Below are 9,458 nucleotides of genomic sequence, written 5' to 3'. Positions count from 1 at the left end.
CAGCGGGTCCGATCCGACGACGAGCTCGATGCCCACTGCGACAAGCTGCGCGCAGAGCTCGGCGACCTCCTCTTCCCCGGCCACGCCGACGAGGGCCAGCAGCAGCAGCAGCAGCAGCAGCAGGAGGCCGAAGACGCCATGCTCCGCGGCGGCGCCCACCAGATCGTCTTTGACGCCATGGACCGCGCGCCCGCCAACTTGCGCGCGCCCATGCGGGCCCGCGTCGACCCGGCGCGCGTGCTGCCGATGCAGGAGGAGCTCCACGAGCTCTGCAGCGTGCCCTCCGACGACCCGCTCCTCCAGGGCGCCGACCTCGGCTCGCGCCTCTCGGGCTCGTTTGCGGCGGCATCGCCCTCGGCGTCGTCGTCGTCGCGCTCGTCGAGCGCAGGCGCCGACGCCATCGTCGACCCGCGCCTCGCCCTCGTCTACTTCCTGCAGCAGGCCACGCCCGACGACGCGCTGGCGGCCAAGCTGTCGAACCCGGACCACGCCGAGACCGAGGCCTCGCAGATCTTCACCACGTTCGAACACAAGCTGCAGCCCCACGGCGGCGCCACGGCGTCCGGCATGCAGCCCTCGCACGCCCAGGTCGAGTACCTGCACAACGTGCCCACGGCCACGGGGCCCGTGTCGGCCCGCCTGGCCTACGTCCGCGCCGAGTCGGGCGAGCTGAACCTGGTGTGGAAGTTTGAGGTGCCGCTCGAGGACAACGCCTACGAGACCTACGTCGACGCCACGCGCCCTGGCAGCATCAGCACCGTCGTCGACTGGATCCACAGCATGCCGCGCAGCCGCCACGTCGACGGCGTCGACGCCATCCCGGAGCTCGGCCGGCCCGACTTCGGCGGCTACGGTGGTAAGGGCAAGAGCAAGAAGGAGCAGCGAACGCAGACGCAGGGCCGCGTCGGCAACAAGGCCAAGGCGACGAGCAAGGGCTGGAAGTGGCGCATCCCCGGCACCGGCAGCAAAGTCGCCTCTCCGCCCTCGCCCATGTCCCACGACCCGCTGTACAAGGTCTTCCGATGGGGCCTCAACGACCCGACCGAGGGCAAGCGGTCCTACGAGCGCGGCATCCGCTACGGCGAGGCGAGCCCGTCGGGCTGGCACACGGTCCCCGGCAGCAAGTCGCCCTTTGACTCGCTCGAGGCCGACGACGCCCGCACCGTGGCCGCCGACGGCGAGCAGACCGTCTACCGCGACACGCGCGGCAACAACGTGTTTGCCCAGGCCGACCTGTCGGGCAACGGCGACTGGCGCACCGGCAACCTCCACCGCCCCAAGGGCAAGTCGAGCGAGGCCGACGGCACCGACATGCTCTTCGACTATCCGTACCCGTGGCGCAAGGCGGAGCGCAACCATACGGAGCTGTCGCCCGAAAGGTACGCCGCCGCCGCCGTGGTGCAGCTCTTTGTGACGATCAACGAGTTCCACGACATGCTGTACGCCTACGGGTTCGACGAGGTGTCGGGCAACTTCCAGGAGCACAACTTTGGGCGCGGCGGCCAGGACGGCGACGGCGTCATCGCGTTTGCCCAGGACGGCGCGGGCACCGACAATGCCGACTTTATGACGCCGCCCGACGGCCAGCGCGGGCGGATGCGGATGTACGTGTGGGACCAGTCGACGCCGTACCGCGACGGCGACTTTGAGGCGGGCATCGTCATCCACGAGTACAGCCACGGCCTCTCTACGCGGCTGACGGGCGGTCCGGCCAACAGCGGCTGCCTGGGCTGGGGCGAGGCGGGCGGCATGGGCGAAGGCTGGGGCGACGTGTTGGCCTCGATCATCCGCCGCACGGGACCCAAGCCGCACGACTGGCCGATGGGCTCGTGGGCGTCGAACCGCGTCAAGGGCATCCGCAACTACCCCTACTCGACCAACACGACGGTCAACCCGGAGACGTACGCGTACCTGGACCGGGGCGGCTACTGGGGCGTGCACGCCATCGGCGAGGTGTGGGCGACGATGCTCAACGAGGCCGAGGAGGCGCTGACGGCGCAGCACGGCTTCTCGCGCACCCTCTTCCCGCCGGCGACGAACGCGACGCGCGACGAGCACGACGCCTTCTTCCTCAGCGAGGCCGAGCTGGCGCCGCGGGCGCACAGGCGCATCAGCCAGCGCCGCGTGCCGCGCCACGGCAACACGCTGCTGGTGCAGCTGATCCTCGACGGCATGAAGCTGCAGCCGTGCCGCCCGAGCTTCTTTGACGCGCGCGACGCCATCATCCAGGCCGACAAGCACCTGACGGGCGGGCAGAACAAGTGCCTGCTGTGGAAGGCGTTTGCCAAGCGCGGCTTGGGCACCGACGCGCGCGTCATTGGGCGCACGCCCTGGGGCGGAGGAAAGCGCACCGACGGCCACGCCGTGCCCAAAGAGTGCGGCGGCAAGCAGTAGGCGCAGTCGCTCGTCGTCGTCCGCCGCTCCTACGCGACCCTGCCCGGTCGCGCCTCGCCGATCCCGGCCCTCGAACTCCCTCTCCCTTTCCGTTTCGCGCCGCCTCATCTGCCACGAAATTCGCCCTCGCCATCCCGTCGCCTCTCCAAGACTCCCGCATACGACCTCTCCCGACCCACGTCGGCCCCGCCCCGCCCCGCCCCGTCCGTCCTCGATTCCGCGCTCCCCCGACTCCCTCTGTATCGATAACAACCTACACATTGGCTTCTAGATTCCTGTCTCGGCTCCTGATCGACTTGTCTTCCTCCGTCTATCCAACTTACGAAGCGCCCCGTTATCCCTTTTCCCCGCCGCGACCTATCTATCCTCTGCTGCGTAATGACCACGTTCCGTTGATCGCTGAAGCCCGCGAGCCGGGTCGGCCCCCGTGGCGCGCGGTGGTTATGCGACCGCTACCCGTTGCTGGCGGAGCGAAGGCTGGTTGCTGGCGGGGCATGGAGGGAGACTCTATGGCCCGTGATGTCGAGCAGACGAATGGCGAGGGTTGGGGTGATCGCGCGCGCGATGCGCAGCCAGCTCGAGCTAGCTGTTGCCTGCGGTGGTTGTTTGGGCTGGGCGAGCCAGGGTGGGCCCCAGCGGGCCAGGCCGTGGGCGAGCCCGCTGGCCTCTCTGGAAGACGGGCGGGCGCTTTGGACTTTTTCGACGCGGTCGGCGGGCGGCAGACCAACTCCACCTCGTCTCTTCGTCTCTTGGCCACCACCACTACCACCACCACCACCACCCATCGCCATCGCCATCATCATCGGCAGGGCGTACAACCAACAGCATCGGCGACCACCGCATTCCCACCGCCACGACGCTCGCCCTCCGTTGTGGAGCCAGCATCGACACCTCCGCCGCCCATCTGGCCATCGCCCGCTTCCGGATACGCTGCACGTCACTGCCCCCCTCGCCCTGATGCTGCGGATCTAGGCTGCTCTGCCCTCCATCTCCTCACTTCAAAGGTCAACATCTCGAGCTTGGCTCCTCGCTCCTTCAACCTCGCCTGGTCATCCCGACGCTCCTCATCGACCGCCCCCGCCATGGTGTTGCAGGCATCCCAGACGGCCCAAGCCGGCCCTTCGTCTTCCAAGGCGCCAAGTTCAGCCGCAAAGGATGCTAGCTCAGAGGCGTTCATGTAGGTACCGGCACGTATGCCCGCCGGGGGCATTGCGAGCGCTATGGCATTCTCCCTCGCGGACCGACAGGTCAACCGTGCTGACGCAAACATCACTGCGCCTGCTGCTCCCCTGCCCCGCACTTGCTCCATTGCGCGCCTTCGCTGCAATCTGACCCCCCTTTGACCTTAGCTCCTTCCGCGACATCTACGACCACCTTGAGCTGGCGCGGCACCAGCGCGGCACCGACGAGCTCGAGGCCCTCCTCCGCTCCAACAAGCGCAGGCTGCAGCGCTGCGCCGACCCCTATGCCAAACCCAGCGACGCATCCAAGCGCAAGCTCGCCGCCGCCTCTGTCACCCTCGGCTCGGGCGCATCCATCAAGCTCGACGACCAGCAGCGCGAGCTCGCCAAGACCATCGCCCAGCGCTACGACCTGGATGAGATCGACTCGCTCGTCTTGCTCCGCACCTTTCTCGATAGCGAGGACCGCAGCCTCGAACTCCTCTCTCGCCCGAGCGCATCCGCCGACGGCAGCGCATCGCGGGCCGCCAGCGTCGCTCCGTCGGCAGGCCTCGGCCGTAGCACATCCCTCCTCGCTGCGAGCGTGAAGGGGAAGGCGTCGGCGGCCGGCTCCGACGATGTCGTCTCCGACTTTCTCGACGCGTTCAACGTCTTCTACTTTGAGGAGCGCCTCTACATCCTCCGCACCGTCTGCTCCCTCTTTCGCATCGCCGAGGACCCGTCGCACGAGCTCTACGACCTCGCCTGCGACGTGCTCGTCCTCTTCGCCGACGAGGCCTTTGGCCTCGCCTGCCTCGACGACTTTGAGTCCATGGTCGCCGAGCCGCTGCCGGACCACGTGCGCGAGCAGCCGCGCTACTCGGGCTTCTGGGCCAAGCAGAGGCTCAAGGAGCAGCTCGGCCTGCTCGAGGTCGTCTTCCTCCTCCTCTACGGCCGCATCCAGGCGTCGCCCACGCTCATCGTCCGCATCCTGCAGACGCTGCACAACACCGACGCCGGCCGGCAGCAGGCCAACGGCGGCTTCTTTGACAACGAGGCCGTCGAGCTCGTCACGTGCATCGGCCACCTGCTCGTCCTCATTGGCGTCGAGAGCCTCGCGCTCGAGGAGGCCATGGACGGCATCGACCTCCACTCGAGCATGTCGTCGTCGGTCGCCGCCAACCGCAGCAGCGTCAACAGCAATCACCAGAACCCCTACAGCAACGGTGCCAGCGGCAACAGGCTCGTCGAGGACCCCGCCAAGTTGGGCGAAGCCCTCGACCTGCTCGAGCAGACGGGCCACGACCCAAGCCGCTCCCCCGTTCTGCTGGCCTGGTCCCTGGTGCTCAACCGTATCGACGACGCCTTGGCCGCCGCCGCCGATGAGCAGCAGCACCATGAGCAGCAGCAGATGCAGCAGCAGGCACCTGCGAGCGACAATCCCGGAGATGAACCGCAGGCGAGGCCAGCAGCGCCCTCGAGCTCGAGGCTGCCCGCCCACATAGCCGCGCTGGCCGACGTGGTGCGGATCGACGACGGAGGCCCGCCCGTGTGGCGAAGGCTGGCGCAGGCGGCGTTCGCGCCCGAGCTATCGCTCTTCGCCGCCATGGTCTCGATCCTCGCGTCGCCGCTGCTGGCCACCAGCAACAGCACCGCCGCGCTTGCCGTCTCGGCGCCCTCGGCGCTTGCCTACCGCGCCGTCTTCAAGGGCCTGCTGCTCAGCGTCACCGAGCTCATCAAGCCCGAGTTCCTGCCCGACTTCGACGCGCTCGTCGCGCTGTGGGAGGCCGCCTTTGGCTCGGGCGTCGCCACCGAGCTCAGCCCGACGGCGCTCGAGGGCATCGCTGCGCTCTGTGTCCAGTTCTGGGAGATCGACGCGCACCACGATTCGCGGTGCGCCACCATCGACACGGCACGCAGGCGCTGGCCCGTCAGCTTCCGGCCGCTGCTGCGCCTCGTCAAGGCGCTGACGGGCAACGCCCGCCCCGACGCGCTCGAATCGTGGCCCTCGTCGCTCCAGGCGGGCGCACGCTCGCCCCCGGTCGAGCAGGCGTGCGCCGCGGCGTTTCAGTTCCTCGCCCAGGTGCCCACGTTTGCCCAGGTGCTGCCCAACCTCATCGGCGGCCCCTACGAGGCCGTCGACGGCGGCGACTACGTGTCGGTCTCGTACCGCGTCACGCGGCCCGTCCAGGTGGCGGGCACCCACGTCCGGCTGCCCGCGGGCATCACCGGCTCCGCCATTTCCGAGATTGGCGCCACGCCCGTCATCGTCCTCTGGACGCCGACGACGCCGATCAGCGCGTGGAAGCTGATGCGCGACATCCTCCTCGGCTTCCCGCCCTACCTCTCCTCTGCGGGCTACGACGGCAACGGCGGAGGCGGCGATGACAGCCGTGTGTTTGACGACGACAGCAATGGCGTCGACGGCGACCGGCCCGGAGCAGCCACGGCGGCCGACTTCAGCAAGCTGGCGCCCGTCAATGCCGATGATCCGTGGGAAGAGGTGGCGGCCGAGGCGCTCGAGCTCTTTGCCAGCGTGCTGTCGGCCAGCTCCAAGCTGGCGTGGAGCCTGCTGGCGCACCTGGATGGCGACGACCGCGCCCTAACCTCCCTCCGGCACGGCGGCGACCTGGACGGCGACAGCGCCATGGGCGCCATCTCGGGCGCGCGGCAGCCGCGGCAGCCGGGCCGGTCCAGGGACCTGGCCGCCGTCGCCATCCACCTGCTGCAGCACACGCTCGTGGGCACGCCGATCGACAGCCGCCTCGTCGACGTCGCCTACAAGCTGCTCAGCATCCTGCTGCCGTACATGCCCAACGAGATCTGGCAGACGGTCCGGTCCTCCAACCTGCTCACTGGCAGCCCGGGCTCGCTCTCGTACGTCTCGCGCGCCTCGAGCGACGCCGCCACGATCGCCTCGGCGTCGGCCTCGACGCCGTCGGTGCTGCTGGCGCACGAGACGTCGCGCGCGTCGTACCCGGGCCTGCTGTCGCTCCTCGACTTTCTCGCGGCGCTGGTGCTCGAGATGCGGCGGTCGCACTTTGTCTCGACCGCCGACCTGCTCGAGGTCAAGGCTTCGGTGCTCCTGCGCGGCCTGGCGTGGGTGTTTGAGTCGGTGTGGCCCGAGTACCAGAGCTGGCGCTACGTCCGGCTGCGCGACAAGCTCGAGATCGGGCGCCGTTGCACCGCCCTCTTCCGCCTGGTGCTGTCCGAGACCAGCTGGAAGGTGTCGAGCCAGCCCAGCGCCGAAGGGTTCGAGCGGCGCGGGCCAGCCTCGAGCCTTGTCGACGCCCTCGAGCGTGCGCTCGTCACGGCGCCCAGCATGCTCTCTCTGGCGCCCCTCGTCAGCGCCCTCGGCTCCGGGCAGCAGCTCGTCGACCAGCTGCATCGCGCCGGCTGCTCGTCGGATGCCGCGCTGGCCGAGGACTACGTGCTCGCCTCGCTCCAGCTGGCCACGCTCATCGTCTCGCGCAGGCGCGACCTTGTTTCCGCCGCCGCCGCCGCCGCTGCAGCCTCTCGATCCGCCCCTCAAGCCAAGGCCGCGGCCGCTCCGCGCGTCGAGCTCGGCCTGCTGGAGCGCCTCTTCTTTGACCACGCCGCCGTGGCCATGCGTTCGGTGTCGGGCGGCGGCCGCAAGTCGGCCCGCGTCGAGCTGGCCAGCGCCGTCATGTCCTACGTCCTGCTGCCGATCTCGGCGACCCTGAGCGCCGAGGCGTCCCGGCTGATCACGGCCGTCTGCCGCTCGACGGCCGACGTTGCCGCCCACGGCCAGCCGGTGCCCGGGCTGGTCGGCCACCTGGGCACCATCGCCGAGCTCGAATCGACCGTCGCCGGGCTGGTGAACCTCGTCGGCAACACCTACCTCGACGCCAGCCTGCGCGCCGACGTTTGGACGATGCTGGCCGCCATCGTCGACACCCAGCCCGCCCTGGCCACGCTGCTCCTGACGGGACGCCACCTCGCCAAGACGACCGAGTTCCAGCTGACCGAGGCGCGCGATGACGGCGTCGACAACGCCGCCAAGAACGCGGGCAACGCCGAGGACAACCGGGCGTCGAAGGTGTTTACCGTCTCGAGCAGCTACGGCCAGGCGCTGGACCGCACCGCGCTCGAGGTGGCCTCGGACGCCGTGCTGATCGGCGCCGAGCTGCTCCGCAACGACCCGGCACTGCTCGAGTCCATCCTACGCTTCCTCGACATCGCCTGGACCCACGCCGCCGAGCACAGCGCCGCCTTTGAGCCGGTGCGCACCCGGACCGACTTTTTCCGGGCGCTGGCCGACCTGGCCACCGCCGAGGCCGATGCGCCGCCGGGCATCCCCGAGGGGTTCGTCTTCGAGGACGGTGCCCGACGTACGGACTCCGACGTCGATGCGCGCGAATATGCCCACCGAAGGATGTGCCAGGCCCGCGCGCTGCGGCTGCTCGAGTGCGACATCCAGCTCGGCGGCATCGTCGGCGGCGGCAGCGGCGGCGACCGGAACCGGAACCGCCAACAAGGCGAGGCGGCCAGCCTGTCGACGATGCTCTCGCTCCTGTCGGACGGCGACAAGCTGCGCTCGGCGCTCGAGGCGTCGTTCAAGACCTACTGCGACCCGGCCCTGCAGTACGAGTCGGAGCGCAAGCTGGCCGAGCTCTTCCCCACGGTCCACCTCGCCGCTCTTCGCCACCCGGCGCGGCGCGACGACTTTGACTCGGGCCGGCGCTACGGCGACGACTATGTCTTTGACGTGGCGGCGCTGCGCCGGAAGCTCGAGGGCTTCTTCGAGACGCTGAGCGACGACGACGTCGCGGACCTCGAGTCGCTCGAGGAGGGCGTGCTGGCGGTGGCCACCATCAACCTCGAGTGGACCGCCCTCGACGTCCAGGCCACCATGATCCGCGCCTGGACACAGAGCCTGCGCTCCGCCATGGGCCGCCTGGTGACGGCCGCCGTCGCCAAGGGCACCGCCGACAAGCTCCAAGACGCGCTGATGTCCGCCTGGACCGCGTGCGCCCGGATCGCCGTCGACGAGACTCTCGAGAGCGACGTCATGCGTGGCATCCACGCCGCCCGCGTCGAGCTCCTCTCGGTCGTCATCGAGACGGCATGGGGCCGGCGAGATGCGGGCCAGAAGGTGCAGGGCGAGCGCATCGTCGAGGTGTCGGAGCTGGCCGCGCGGCTGCTGGGCCACTCGATCTTCAGCATCGAGGACAGCATCCAGGGCCTCGTGTCGCCCCCCTTCCACCGGGCGTGTTTCGACGTGGCCGTATTTTCGGCCGTCCAGTGTCGCCGGTGGCTGCAGGGCCAGGACGGAGGCGCTGCGGCTGCGGCTGCCTTGGCGGCGAGCACGACCTCGACCGACGGCAGCAGCGGCGTCGAGGTCCACCGGGCGCTCCACCGCGCGATGGACGCCTTTGCGCGCCACACGATTGCCTCGCTGCGCATCTCGATGACCAACTGCCTCGTCTGCATCCAGCGCGGCCAGGCCGCCACCGACCAGGCGCGCAGCCTCGAAGACGACCTGGACCTGCTCGTGAGCCTGTTTGAGCTCGTCATCCGTACCGACGTCGGCCTCGTGCCGCACGCGTGGCTGGCCCAGGTGCAGTCGGAGCGCCTCTTCCAGGTCGCCATCGACCTGCTCGGCCGCGCACCCGTGCTTCGCTTCGACGGCACGGCGCGCGATGGCTCGTTGATGGGCGCCGCCGCCTCTTCTTCTCCTTCGCCCAACTCGGCCCACCACCCGCTGTTCATCACGCCCGTCCTTTCGCTGCTCCTCGCGCTGTCGTCGCACCCGGGCTCGAGCGAGCAGCTGGCGCTGGCTGGCGTCGTCAACGGCCTGGCCTCCAACATGCTCAGCCAGCCGCTCGAGGCCGGCGCCGTGTCGCCGCTGCTGCTGTCGGCGACCGCAACCCGAGCCACGAC

The 9,458-nt window shown here is 69.7% G+C and overlaps 2 protein-coding genes across 2 annotated transcripts in view; both read left to right on the top strand.

Annotated features, from left to right (window-relative positions):
• Nucleotides 1-2,394, top strand: part of PFL1_02115 (uncharacterized protein) — a gene marked incomplete at both ends in the record, with an annotated part of 3,699 nt that extends 1,305 nt beyond the window's left edge. The window contains one exon of the mRNA XM_007879626.1: nt 4-2,394. Coding sequence (XP_007877817.1) covers nt 4-2,394 — 2,391 coding nt within the window. The remainder of the gene's footprint in view (nt 1-3) is intronic.
• A 1,082-nt stretch (nt 2,395-3,476) lies between these two features.
• PFL1_02114 (uncharacterized protein) overlaps nt 3,477-9,458 on the top strand; it is a gene marked incomplete at both ends in the record, with an annotated part of 7,357 nt that continues 1,375 nt past the window's right edge. The window contains 2 exons of the mRNA XM_007879625.1: nt 3,477-3,571; nt 3,744-9,431. Of these exons, the coding sequence (XP_007877816.1) occupies nt 3,477-3,571; nt 3,744-9,431 (5,783 nt within the window). The remainder of the gene's footprint in view (nt 3,572-3,743; nt 9,432-9,458) is intronic.

The sequence above is a fragment of the Pseudozyma flocculosa genome (assembly GCF_000417875.1).
Source record: "Pseudozyma flocculosa PF-1 unplaced genomic scaffold scaffold00005, whole genome shotgun sequence".
Classification (NCBI taxonomy): domain Eukaryota; kingdom Fungi; phylum Basidiomycota; class Ustilaginomycetes; order Ustilaginales; family Ustilaginaceae; genus Pseudozyma; species Pseudozyma flocculosa.
The sequence above is the reverse complement of the archived record's forward strand: the minus strand, read 5'-3'. Positions and strand labels throughout refer to the sequence as shown.